Source organism: Gopherus evgoodei, chromosome 23 (assembly GCF_007399415.2).
Source record: "Gopherus evgoodei ecotype Sinaloan lineage chromosome 23, rGopEvg1_v1.p, whole genome shotgun sequence".
Classification (NCBI taxonomy): Eukaryota; Metazoa; Chordata; order Testudines; family Testudinidae; genus Gopherus; species Gopherus evgoodei.
The window spans coordinates 8,289,991-8,304,055 of NC_044344.1; the positions used below are offsets into that span (position 1 = coordinate 8,289,991).

Genomic DNA, 14,065 nt, shown 5'->3' on the forward strand with positions numbered 1-14,065 from the left:
CCACTGCCTTCCCCTCATCCACAGAGGAAGTTATCTCATCATAGAAGGTAATTCGGTTAGTCAGGCATGACCTGCCCTTGGTCAATCCATGCTGACTGTTCCTGATCACTCCTTTCTCCTCAAAGTGCTTCAGAATTGATTCCTTGAGGACCGGCTCCATGACTGATTTTTCCAGGGACTGAGGTGAGGCTGACTGGCCTGTAGTTCCCCAGATCTTCCTCCTTCCCTTTTTCAAAGATAGGCACTACAGTAGCCTTTTCCCAGTCATCTGGGACCTCCCCCGATCACCATGAGTTTTTAAAGATAATGGACAATGGTTCTGCAATCACATCCGCCAACTCCTTTAGCACCCTCAGATGCAGCGCATCCAGACCCATGGACTTGTGCTCGTCCAGCTTTTCTAAATAGTCCTGAACCACTTCTTTCTCCACAGAGGGCGAGTCACCTCCTCCCCATACTGTGCTGCCCAGTGCAGTAGTCTAGGAGCTGGCCTTGCTCGTGAAGACAGAGGAAAAAAAAGTATTGAGTACATTAGCTTTTTCCACATCCTCTGTCACTAGGTTGCCTCCCCCATTCAGTAAGGGGCCCATACTTTCCCAGACCTGTGATGCTAATTTTTAAAAAGGGCTCCAGAGGTGATCCTGGCAATTATAGGCTGTTAAGTCAGACTTCAGTACTGGGCAAACTGGTTGAAAATATAGTAAAGAACAAAACTGTCAGACACATAGATGAACACAATTTGTTGGGGAAAAGTCAACATGTTTTTTGTAAAAGGAAAATCACCTATCTACTAGAATTCTTTGAGGGGGTCAACAAGCATGTGGACAAGGCGGATCCAGTCGATATAGCACACCTAAATTTTCAGAAAGCCTTTGACAAGATCTCTTACCAAAGGTTAAGCAAAGTAAGCGGTCATGGGAGAAGGAAGGAAGGTCCTCTCATGGATTGGTAATTGGTAAAAGATAGGAAACAAAGGGTACGAATAAATGGTCAGTTTTCAGAGTGGAGAGATGTAAATGGTGGTGACCTCCAGGGGTCTGTACTGGGACCAGCCCTCTTCAACATATTCATAAATGATCTGGAAAAAGGGATAAACAGTGAGGTGGCAAAATTTGCAGAGGATACAAGACTACTCAAGATAGTTAAGTCCCAAGCAGACAGCAAAGAGCTACAAAGGCTCTCTCAAAACTGGGTGACTGGGCAACAAAATGGCAGATGAAATTCAATGTTGATAAATGCAAAGTAATGCATACTGGAAACAATCCCAACTATACATATAAAATGATGGGGTATAAATTAGCTGTTACCACTCAAGATCTTGGTGTCATTGTGACTAGTTCTCTGAAAACATCCATTCAACGTGCAACAGCTGTCAAAAAAGCAAACAGAATGATGGGAATCTTTAAGAAAGGGATAGATAATAAGACAGAAAATATTTTGCCTCTATATAAATCCCTGGTATACCCACATCTTGAATACTCCATGCAGATGTGGTCACTCCATCTCAAAAAAGGTATATTGGACTTGGAAAAAGTACAGAAAAGGGCAACAAAAATTATTAGTGGTATGGAACGGCTTCCATACGAGGAGAGATTAATAAGACAGACTTCTCAGCTTGCAAAGAGACAACTAGAGGGGATATTATAGAGTTCTATAAAATCATGATGGGTATGAAGAAGGTAAATAAGGAAGTGTTATTTACTCCTTTTCATAACACAAGAACCAGGGGTCACCAAATGAAAATAATAGGCAGCAGGTTTAACACACAAACAAAAGGAAGTATTTCTTCGCACAGTCAGTCAATCTGTGGAACTCTTTGCCAAAGGATACTGTGAAGGCCAAGACTAACGAGGTTCAAAAAAGCACTAGATAAATTCATGGAGGGTAGGTCCATCAATGGCGTCCCTAGCCTCTCTTTGCCAGAGGCCGGGAATGGGTGATAGGGGATGTATCACTTAATGGTTACCTGTTCTGTTCATTCCCTCTGGGGCACCTGGCATTGGCCATTGTCGGAAGACAGGACACTAGGCAAGATGGACCTTTGGTCTGATCCAGTATGGCTATTCTTATTGATATCAGTAGAAAGTATGCACAGAGACCAGGTTACAATACACCCTTCGTTACCTGGTTAGTACCTTATTGTTACATTCAGCAATCACTTGAGTGGGAAAATGTTAACCTTTAGGAAAAGCACTACTTTGTCCCTACTGTCTCCTCCTTCTGTACTCCTTCCCTGTCCCTTCCCATTTTTTCTTCATCAGTTCCCAATCCCTCCCATTTGCTTAAATTGCCAGCAATGACTAACTATACAGCCTTACAACATGTTGACAGCCAATGAGATTAACACGGAACAGGTGGAGTTCAGAGCTCTCAGAGCTATTGTTCCAAGCTGTCTACAACAATGCATCAGTTTATACTTTTCACATTACATTTTCAGGGCTAAATGCTTTCCTATTTTAAAAAAAAAAAAAAAGGGGACAAAACCCACACACAAGCACAGATTCTGCAAAACCAGAGTAGGTCAGATACATAAATACATTATCCTGGCCATCTTTTACACACTACTACTGGCTAAGAACGTGAAGAAGGAGATCTCCATTGCCACAGTAGAATACTTCAGTCTGAAGGGGCAGATCCAACCCAAGAGCAATTTTAGACAAAAAACATTACAGACTGCAGTACTGGATTTGAAGTATGGATACTCTACATGCCCTAACTAGCCCTAGTTCCCTAACTTCACGAAGAGACCGTCAAATTAGACCCTAAATGTCAGTAGTTCTCAACCTTCCCAGACTACTGTACCCCTTTTGGGATGCAGATTTGTCTTGCATACCGCAAGTTTCACCTCACTTAAAAACTTGCTTACAAAATCAGACCTAAAACTACAAAAAAAGTGTCTCAGCACACTTATTGAAAAATTGCTTACTTTCTCATTTTTACCATATAATTGTAAAATAAATCATAAACTCCAGGTTAAGAAACACTGACAATATATAGAATATAAATAAGTCATTGTCTGTATGAAGTTTTAGTTAGTACTGCCTTTGCTAGTGCTTTTCATGTAGCATTTTGTAAAATTAGACTAGTATCTAGATGGGCTGATGTACCCCCTGCAAGATCTCTGCATACCTCCAGTGGTATGTGTGCCCCGGTTGAGAATCACTGCCATAATATTGTACATACAGTTTCACATTATAGAAATATATTGTAAACTACAATCCCTGCAATAATTAAGACAGGATTATGCAGTTCAAGCAAGCCAAACTGCACGCACACTAATACTGCCTCCTCCTTCTATGAAATGGTCTTAAATCAAAGATGATCCTTCAAAATAAAGATGGTGCACCTTTTTACCCCTTCCTGCCTTACCCACCTCACCCCAACAGAATTAGGCAAAAGTTTCAGCATTACTCACAGTGGTATATGATGCTGTTCTGGTTCTGCTTTGGTCAGTTCCTCCTCCTCAATGTCAGATTCCCCTCCTGAGCTGCTCTCAGTGACATCCGAATCAAATGCTTGCTCACTGGATCTCAGATTGGCCATCCCACTGGCTGTAAACTTCTCCAGTTCCTCTGAAATACAGTCGCTCTTCAGGAAGCTGCTTAGTCCTTCCGACGTACTTGTTTCACTTGCAGCTTTCTTCAAGGCTGCTTCTGCCTTGCGGGTGAGCATCAGCTGGCTCCGATGCCTTAGAGAGTCCAAGTTTGGCAGTTTACTCAGAGTCTCCTCCAAGAAGCCACCCAGCTGTTGCTGGATGTGTCTCTCTACCTGCTTGGCCTGCACCACCTGCAGGCGCTTCTGCAGCCTGCGAGCACGGTTCTCAATGTCTGCTTGCCGCCGTAGCACTGTCCTTGTCCTCAAATCAGAGTCCATGGCACTGAAAAGACTTGCCGACAGAGGAGACTTCTGCTCCCCCGTCTTGCTGCTCCCAAAATCAGAATGTGCATCTACACCAGACAATCTATTCTCTCCACCACCTCCTTCAATCACCCGCTGCTGCGCTGCAGAATTAAGCGACAAATTGTTTGCAGTGCTATTATTGCTAAATGGAGTTGTGCGCTCAGCATCAAGGCTTCTGTGTGGAAGAGTGCAATTGGTCAAACCCGTCTTCAAGTCCCCTGATTCAGAACCCCCTGCAGTGTTAGCGTCAACACCCTGGAGGGTGGCTGAGAGGGGAGCACGCTTCCCACCATTAAGTGAACTGGAGTTTTCATGGTCTGAATTGGTACTTTTAGCCAATTTCTTGGCCAAGCCATTCACAGGTGCTTGTGGAAGGGGTGGCTGACCACTAGTACTCATGTTTTTTAGATTTTCCAAAGAAAACTCCAACACTGGCTGTCTCCCCAACAGATCGCTCGTTTTCAAGAAAGACTGAGATAAGAGAGGGTGAGGTTTAAGAACTGTCTGCTTGTTGAAGACTCCTTGCAGCTTCAAAGGGTCTTTTGAAGGAACAGATGTTACATCCGAGCAGAGATAAGAGGCCACCAGTGGCTGCAGCTTGCCCAGCTCCTCCTTGCTAGGGTTATTACGGAAATCTACACTGGGATCCTCTGCAGCAATGGCTTTCCTTTTGGTGCCGTTGGCAGTGAGAAGGATGTTGTTGGCGTTGCCGTTGTTCTCGGCACTGCCAGGTGACAAGGTGGAGGACGAGGGAGCCAGTTTGAACCGGATGTGGTGAGCTTCAGCTGCTGCGTCAGTGAGAGCGGGCGCCATCGCAGCCATTCAGCACAGAGAGACAGGAAATCCAGCCTCTCCCAGTGCCGAGGCCAGCTCCACTGCCTCTTACTGCCTCGCCCGAGGACAGCCTAAAAAAAGAAAGCAGAGTCACTGAATCTGATAAATAGTAAACAAATGCTCATGAGCCCTCTGAGAGGCAGACCTAGGCCCATGGTCTGCAACACTGCAAGATAACAGCAGCAAGCATGGTCTAGCGGACTGAATGCAAAGCTAGCAATCAGAAAAACTGATGTCCCAGTGCTGGTTCTGAAACATCAATTTCCAATGAGAACTTTCTGGCAAGTCACTTTCATCCAGTGCCTCAGTTTCCACATCTGCAAAAACTGAGAATACCAGACTTCAGGAGAAGTTACAAGGCCATGCTTTTGTTTTCTAGAACTTCCGTTTCTCTCCCTTTGAGCATTCTGCAGCTCTCCATATTTGCCTAACTTGGTTGCTAATGAAATCAATAGTAAAACTATTGATTTCAGTGAGCGCAAAGTTAGGCCAACATTGAGCACTTTCTAAAAATAATTCTGTTAGTGTTCAGTATACTTCAGAAATTGCAAGTTATTATCCTAGCACCTAGAGATTCCCCACAATGCTAGGCATTATATACACATAGTAAGAGATATCCTGGCCCAAAGAGTTAACAGTGTAAACAGACAAGTATTATCTCAATTTTACACTTTAACTAAGGCACAAAGGTTAAGAAACCTGCCCCCTCAAGATCACACAGGAAGGCTGTGGCAAAGCTGAGAACTGAATCCACATCTCCCAAGTCCCAGTCCAGTGCTTTAACCACAAAACCATACTACTTTTAAACTCCTCAGAGCTCTGCATGGAGAAAGTCTCACCTACAGAGTACTGAAACATCCTCCTCTCACCCTAAACAAGTTAACTGCCTTATATACCCCTTCCACCATACATCAGTTTCAGAGACCCCCAGGAGATTGTTTGTGCTACATCTACAGTATAGCATCCACCAATGAGGCTGCATCAGTGGTAAATTACTCCTTAAATTTGCTAGCATAGATGGACATGGCTTTGGGTGGAATATGTCTCCACCCACACGGACTCCCAGTGGGTAGAAAAATACATTCCTATCTAGCAAAACAACCCCAGTGACTTTCTTGGAAACCTTGTAAAGGTAGACCCTTTCAGGTTTCATCCACTTGGGAACTAGCGGTTTTCCAAATTCAAGATTTAAACAAAAATACTAACAGTAGCTGAGGCTGTCTGAAGTTTTCCCCCCACTACAGGATGCATACTGAAACCAGCTGTTAACTTAGGAAAGGGAGAGACCAAGTACTTGCCATATGACAGTTTCATCTCTACCCACCCTGACAGAGTACATCCACACTTAGTAATAAACTCACTAACAGTGTAACAAATCAACTCACAAGAGAAAGTATGAGTTCACAAAAGAGTGACTGATGACATTTTACTTAATGGTCTTGCAGTTTTTCCTAAGACTGACAGAAGTTTCTGATCAAATAGCCATTTAATCAATCATTAAGATTTGTCAGCACTATTACACATTTTTGAAAGTGCAGGACAATTATAACAGCTTAGTTTATTTTATAGCTTTTGCTTTATCTTCCATTTGCTGTTATGCTGCAGATAAAACACATCACTGCTTTTGTACTGTATTTCAATACTTAACATTCAGAGCAAAAGTGAAAAGTTCAGAGCAATCCTAAAACAAAATACACCTCTACCCCCATAACACGCAACCCAATATAACACAAATTCGGATATAACGCGGTAAAGCAGTGGGGGTGGGGGGAGGGCTGCACACTCTGGCGGATCAAAGCAAGTTCGATGTAACGTATTTCACCTATAACATGGTAAGATTTATTGGCTCCCAAGGACAGCGTTATATCGGGGCAGAGGTGTATTTATATCTAATAAACAAATCCCCTCAACTGTACGTCAGTTTACATTAATAATTAACGTTATAATCACAATAGAAGCCACCAATAATGGACAAGGAATAATGATGTTAAAAAGTATTTTAAAAATCCCAGATGTCTGTATCAGTTACTGATTTCATTTTAGATTAAGTTTTTTAAAAGGAGTTTGCTTTCCTTCTGCCCCCATTTACGCTTTTTTAGATTTACTCATCTAGAGCTACAATTAGTTTTGTTAATAGAACTGGAAAGCAAATCAGAAACAAGCTGTTATATAGAAGTATGCTGCAGTGTTTACATTATACTAACTGCTGGGAAGTTTTATTCACTTAAAAATAACCTTTCCATGTAAACTGAGAAAAACCAGAGAAAGACAAGGTGTGAGAGGTAATTTTTTCATTGGACCAACTTCTATGAGCGGAAGAGACTAGTTTTTGAGCTAAAAGATATTACTTCACCCACAGGGTGTGTCTAATCTCCTGGGACCAACATGGCTACAAATAATATTGAAAACAAAAATCAGAAACATTTCTATTGATGTCAAGGATTTTGGAGGAAGGAGGTTCTCCTTTAAGATGATCCCAACTCTAGAGCCTAAACTAAACTGACTTTAAACTCCGTTTGTGTTGAATACCTAGCTGTTATATAGTGCTGTCCATCAATACATCTCACAGCACTTTACATAGGAGGTCAATACCACCACCATTTCAGAGGCACTGAGGGAAGCAACTTGCCCAAGGTCACCCAACAGACCAGCGGCAGAGTTGGGACCAGAACCCAGGCCTCCTGAGTTCCAGTCCACTGTTCTATCCACCCAGAATAAAAAAGTCCTTGACAGTTTGTGTCTACAGTGCTAAGTATTTTGTTTCCTGTGTAGTTTGCTTACCTACTATGAACAGAGTCTATTTTACTTTTTTTTACATAAATGTGCAATACATTATGTGTGGGCAATGCCCAGCTGTGTTCTTAAACCCATACTAAACCATGCTGAAAAACAGATTTCAACAAACAATTTCACTCCCTACATACAGGGCCAAATGCTTTTAATGCACTCAATGTACAGATTACAATCCTTGCAGTGAAGATGGGCTGTGGATAGAAAAAGCAGCTTCACTACAGAAGGCTTCTATTAAATTCCCTACCCAGGCCTTTACTGATGAGACTTGACTATTTAGATCAGTTGTTTATTCATAAACACTGCTGTCAAATACCTTCACTCACGCTTCTGCTTTTCAGTTTCCCTAAAAAGTAGGTACACTAATCTAATTGGGTCCATTACTATAGCATCTGAAAGTCTGATCTCCGTATCAACCTACATACACATTTAACATCTTTCAGAGATAATTAAAAAAAATAGGAAAGTAAAAGACGACAACAACTGGGTTCTAACCATGGGAATCCAAGGCTCTGTCTACACACAAACTTGCACTAGTTTAAGTTCAATAAGGGTAAATATCTGCATGGACACTTACTTTGTATTAAAAGTAATTTGATTTTGTGCATTTTAAACCTGTTCCTAATCAACTTAATCGAAACCAAAATAAACCTAGTTAACATAGAAATATGAGTGTTCACAGATTTAACTAAATCCATTTGAAAAAAAAAATCAAATTAAACCAAATGTATATCTGTTTAGACATACCTTAGGTTTACCCCTAGCTTTACAGGAGGAATGGAAAGAGGAGGGATGGAACTTTAAGATTTACAAAATGTTTCCAAATTCTCCTTGTTAAATAAACAAACTTTCCATTCTTTGTTCCACTAATTTAAGAGGCCTCCAATTTCTCTTAAAAGTAATCTGCAAAAGTTTTATTTTAATCCAATTTTTCTTTTGCAAAATTTCCGATGAGCAAAAGCAATAGCTAATAGAAGTTATTAGTGATATATCAAACAAAAATTTCAGGAAACATTTCCCTCCTTAAAGATGACCTTTAAGGGAAAAAGCAGGCAGCTGTGCTTTAAGAGAGGGGTGGAGCTCCTCCTTCCCTGGCTTTTGGAATATTAAGCCTCTTCTCCCTTGTTCTTGCTGGCTGATGAGAGAACAGAGGTAGGTGCTCCCAGTCCTCAGCTGAAGGGGTGAAAACACTTACATACAAAAGATCTTTTCCCCTAACTGTCTCAGATGTTCACAGTCCCTCCTCTTCTGCAAAAAAAAATTAAATTAAATTGTAAAAAACAGTCACTAGAAGTTCCTCTCCTCAAAACGTTCAAGTTATACTCTTGTTGTATTTGCAATTCATAATCCTAATAGTTCAAGTCCTCCAGGAAAGACTAGATAAGACCCAAATAAGCCTATTGTAAAAAAATAAATAAATGCCAAGACCTCTATACATGATGATTATCTTTTCTCCTTCAGAAGACCAAATTTTTTGGCCTATAGAGGGCACATTTAAAATTCTTAGTAGTCCAGGTTGCAAATATCATGGTTTCTCTGCCACTGAGTCACATTACTAGTATTATACAGACATCTTCTTCCACTTTGTTTATAGCCCTTGTGTTGTCAGCAGAAGATACGGCTTAGCTTTTGCAGTATATCAAAGCAGTAATTGTTAAGATACCGCAACAGAGGTTTAGTGAACTACTTCTCCCAACACAGAGCAGTACGTATTATCCCAGTGCTCACAAGTATTTCCTCCACACCATCTCCATGAACAACAACATAGCAGCAGCTCTGCTACAGTTAAGGTTGAGCATCACTTTCAGTTTAAAAGTTGACTATTATGTATTAGCAGGAGTGTTGTAAGCAAGACACCAGAAGTAATTCTTCCGCTCTACTTCGCACTGATTAGGCCTCAACTGGAGTATTGTATCCAGTTCTATGTGCCACATTTCAGGAACAAGGTGAACAAAATTGGAGAGAGAGTCTTGAGAAGAGCAACAAAATCAATTAAAGGTCTAGAAAACATGACCTATGAGGGAACAAACCCATTTTTTTCCCCACAATCTTTAGTCTGAAGAAGAGAAGACTGAGGGGGGACATAACAGTTTTCAAGTACATAAAATGTTGTTACAAGGAGGAAGCAGAAAAATTGTTCTCCTTAACCTCTGAGGATAGGACAAGAAGCAATGGGCTTAAATTGCAGCAAGGGAGGTTTAGGTTGGATGTTAGGAAAAACTTCCTGTCAGGGTGGTTAAGCACTGGAATAAATTCCCTAGGGAGGTCGTAGAATCTCCATCATTAGAGATTTTTTTTAAGAGCAGGTTAGACAAACACCTGTCAGGAATGGTCTAGAAGCTAGATAATACTTAGTCCTGCCATGAGTGCAGGGGACTGGACTAGATGACCTTCCAAGGTCCCTTCCAGTCCTATGATTCTATAGTAAGTGCTCTAAAATTCACATGGTGACTCAAAATCTTGAAGTTTGCTGTGACTCATGGCGGCACAGCATAAGTTGGTGGTCCAAGTTTGAGCAGGAGTTCCTGAGTCCCCCTAAAAAGTCAGCTGTTCACAATATTAAGGGAGGTTATGCACACTCCTGGGCTCAAATGTATGGCTCTAATCCGTCCCCATATTGCTATCCTGCTTGACAGTTTAAGTTAGTGCACTGCAGCCATTGATCTTTTGGGGAAGCAATATTGAAAGAGTTAAGAGTAAAGTTTGTAAAGCCAAGTTGGCACAACTTGGACTAGAAGAGCAATATGCGCATGTGCAGCAAGACTACTGTTGAGGCCCTAATGGGTATCTCTTGTCATAGAAATTGGGAGGCTTAAAGCAATACACTGTGGTCACTGAACCTGAGCTGCACTCAAGCTCTGTGAATTTGAGCCATACCTTTGGCAATTTTCAGACAGACAGTATGTTCCTTGCTCTCTGCCTGCATTCTGCAGAGGCTTTTCTCAGAAGTTTTGCCCCAAGTCTCCACGGCTCCCCAAAGGAAAGGAACCCAGAGCTCCTCACCTTACCCATGCTGCTACCAGCAGTGGCGAAGGGTCTCCAGCCTCACTCACTCTCTCAAAGCAGCAGAGCTGGGGGGGCGGGTTAGAGCAGTGTAGAAGAGTGGCAGAGGAAAGGAGGGAGTCACAGCTGTGCAGTGGGGAATATAGGGGGCTTCAAGCTCTGCTCCCCCAAACTTCCATACTTCCCCCACCATTTTTGTTCCCCCTTCAAATTATGCCCTTTGTTTCCTGGTTTTCAGAGGTTTGCATTCAGCTGAGCTCAATGTCCTAGAAGGGCATAAGATACCACTGGGCAACATTAACTCTGTTAATGAAGTTGGGGTTTTTTGGTTACTGATCTGTTCTAATGACATGAATCACCATCTTTCTCCAATCCTGCAACTATCTTAAACAACAACTCTTCCTAGATGATCCACACCAACCACACCAACCTCAAATCCTACACAGCTGAAACAAATTCGTCTCTCCCCACTCTTCATCATGGAGACGAGAGTGGCATTTTCCACCAAGACTCATAACTTGGTAAAGTCTGACTCCTTCCTCTCCTTAACTCCTCTCTTTACCCTCCCCCCTCCAATATATCCAGGATCCCACTAAGGCCTGGTGTACACTAGGACATTAGGTTGGTATAACTACATCACTTAGGGTTGTGACAAATCCACATCACAAGTGACACAGTTAAACTGACCTAATCCCCAGTGTAGACAGTTCTAGGATAATGGAAGAGGTGGAGTACCACCTATGCCAGGGGTTCTCAAACTGGGGGTCATGACCCTTCAGGGGTCACAAGGTTATAACATTGAGGGGGCCACAAGTTGTCAGCCTCCACTCCCAAACCATGCTTCACCTCCACCATTTAGAATAGTGTTAAATACTTATTTTTTTGAAAAAGGATTTTTAATTTATTGGGATGGGGGGGGTTGCACTCAGAGACTTGCTCTGTGAAAGCGACCACCACTACCCAAGTTTGAGAACCACTGATCTATACCAACAGAACCCCTCCCATTTGTATAAGTAGCGTCTTCACTCAAGTGTTAAGTGTAGACACGCCTTAAGTCCTTTCTCTATACATTTCCAAAATCTGCCTCTTCCAATTTACCAAGACCTGATCCACACCTTGGTAACCTGTTATCTGGACTACTGCGACCTCTTCCTACCTGATTTACTTGACTCTTGCCTTACAATCCCTTTCCCATGTATCCAACACTCTGCTGCCAAAGTCATCTTCTTTCCCTGCCATTTCATCCACCATCATGCTAGTAGCCCTCGGATGGATTTGCAGCTCCTGTATCAAAATTTTAAACTTATGATCTTCACTTGCAAAAGTTCACCTCTTCCTGCCTTGCCTCATCTTCTGTCCAACCACATACAAACTCCACGAGCCTTCATGCTCAGCCTGAGGCCTCCTTCCACAAGGTGCCTCCATCTTTTCCCACGTTATTCCCTGACTTCTTCACTAGGAAATCTTACTCTACTCTTCAAAAGCCACTTACTTTACTTGGGAATGGAAGTCAGTGTTGGAAAGCCAAGATTTCCACTGTGCACAAACAAAAGCCTAAAACTAGCAATATCTGCACACTAAGAAGTTTACACGCACACGAGCACAACATACATTAAAATCAAATAACTTGACATTCGTGTGTTATATAAACCTCTCCTGCTTCCCCTCTACCTGTCAACTTCTTGGGGGCCCATGTTATGCCCAAGCTAACTGTAAGCTTCTCAGAGCGGGAACCAGTCTTACTTATCTACAGCAGGTAAATATGAATACTGAAGAGATTAATTCTGAGAGGGGGAAAAAAAAACATTGTGAGAAGTGATATCAAATTTATCCAGGAAATAAAAGGTAGGTTCGATTATAGGTACACATAAGGTTGATTGCACTATGTACATGATTAAAGACTATATTTTGTAACATTTTTACAAATGTGAATAGAAGAGTGATTTGAACCAGTGACTGCAAGAATACAACCTAAGTCTCTAACTCAAAAGGTCTAGAAGTAGGCCTTTAAAACTTGTATGCTAAGACTTCTTCCCTAAAACAAGCCCCCAGTCCAGACTCCTAGATACACTTTTTTTTTTTTTGGGGGGGGGGGGCGGTCGCAAGGGAAGGAGGGAAATGTCTTTTCTAAAAAGGAGGAAAGAATATCTTGTCATCTTTCAACATTCTGTAACTGGGAAAGAAAATTACCAACGTAGAGGCAACTTTCCTGCAAGTATAACTCTTGAAGCTTTAATTAAGAAAACAATAGTTTTAAAAAAAAAAACATAGGATGGACTAGTTGTACCATCACATATGATAGGCAAACTGCTTGCCATGCTGTAAAATGATATAAACCTCTACCCCGATATAACGCTGTCCTCAGGAACCAAAAAAAGATCTTACCGTGTTATAGGTGAAAATGCGTTATATCCAACTTGCTTTGATCCGCAGGAGTGGGCAGCCCCGCCCCCCTGGAGAGCGGCTTTACCACGTTATATCCAAATTCGTGTTATATCAGGTCACGTTATATCGGGGTAGCAGTGTAGTTTTTAAAAATCTCAGCTCTCCCAAAGATTTGACAGTGAAGATATTAAAGGAAGTAGATATCTAGGCATGAACCAAGACACTTAAAATGCATAACACATCCCTTATCTACATTTAAAGGACAAGGTCTTCTAATGAGGGTTGAGACTGAGTGTTTTATAACCTTCCATGAAAGACTCAATATTAAAGAGGGGTTCTGCTCTGAAGTGACTAATAATTGGATTGTGGGGCCTCAATGAGTTGAGACTGTGTGTACTCAGTTTACACATAAAAGGAGTCAAGCCTGCAAATGAACTCTTGAGTCTCAAAGTCAACCTAGCCTCTTTCCTACTCAAGCATCACTAGTAATAGTGATCCTAAAACACAGATTATGTTCTTAATGGCACCTATGCAGCTCCAGTCTTCAAATGGCATCATCTGTTATACCTGTCTAACCCCCTCTGTACTCAACAGGGTTTGCACAGGAGTCACTGATGGCAGAATTTGGTCTACACAAAGTTAATTACAGACAAAAAAAGACGTACAAAAAGGAAAAAGCAAGTTTGACTATCACTTCCTAGAGGAAGTTTGCAGTCTGGCAGTTATGTACAAGAATTAAAACTTTTACTTGCAAAAGTGACCTACTTTGATATGAAGTCTTTGATATGGAATCCCCAACATTTTATCTCTTTTTTGAAAGAAGATTGAGGGAATCACTCTTCAGAGCAAAGCCACATTCAAGAGTCAAATGGAAAAGTGAAATGTAAGCAACAGAATGTTTGTAAAAAAAAAGCTTTAAGTATAAACAAAATATCTGAAAACTCAGCTGCTCTTGTATTTACAAAACAACTGGAAAATTGGCATTCCCTCTACCACAGAAGACTCCACCACAAACCACAATGCACAGCGCTTTCCTTGGCAAGTTGCCCAGAATATACCTAAAAGTACAGGAAAGAAAGAGTCTTGAACTCAGGACTTAGATAAGTTAAGTAGGATCAAAAAGTCTTTTTTTTTTTTTTTTTTTAGTATATTC

At 41.5% G+C, this 14,065-nt stretch overlaps 1 protein-coding gene across 5 annotated transcripts in view; it reads right to left on the reverse strand.

Moving 5' to 3' along the window:
- Positions 1–14,065, reverse strand: part of KANSL1 (KAT8 regulatory NSL complex subunit 1) — a 176,240-nt gene that overhangs the window by 139,487 nt on the left and 22,688 nt on the right. For all 5 annotated transcript variants that reach the window (XM_030541036.1, XM_030541038.1, XM_030541035.1 and 2 more), the window contains exon 2: positions 3,416–4,805. In XM_030541036.1, the coding sequence (XP_030396896.1) occupies positions 3,416–4,722 (1,307 nt within the window). In that variant the 5' untranslated portion in view covers positions 4,723–4,805. The remainder of the gene's footprint in view (positions 1–3,415; positions 4,806–14,065) is intronic.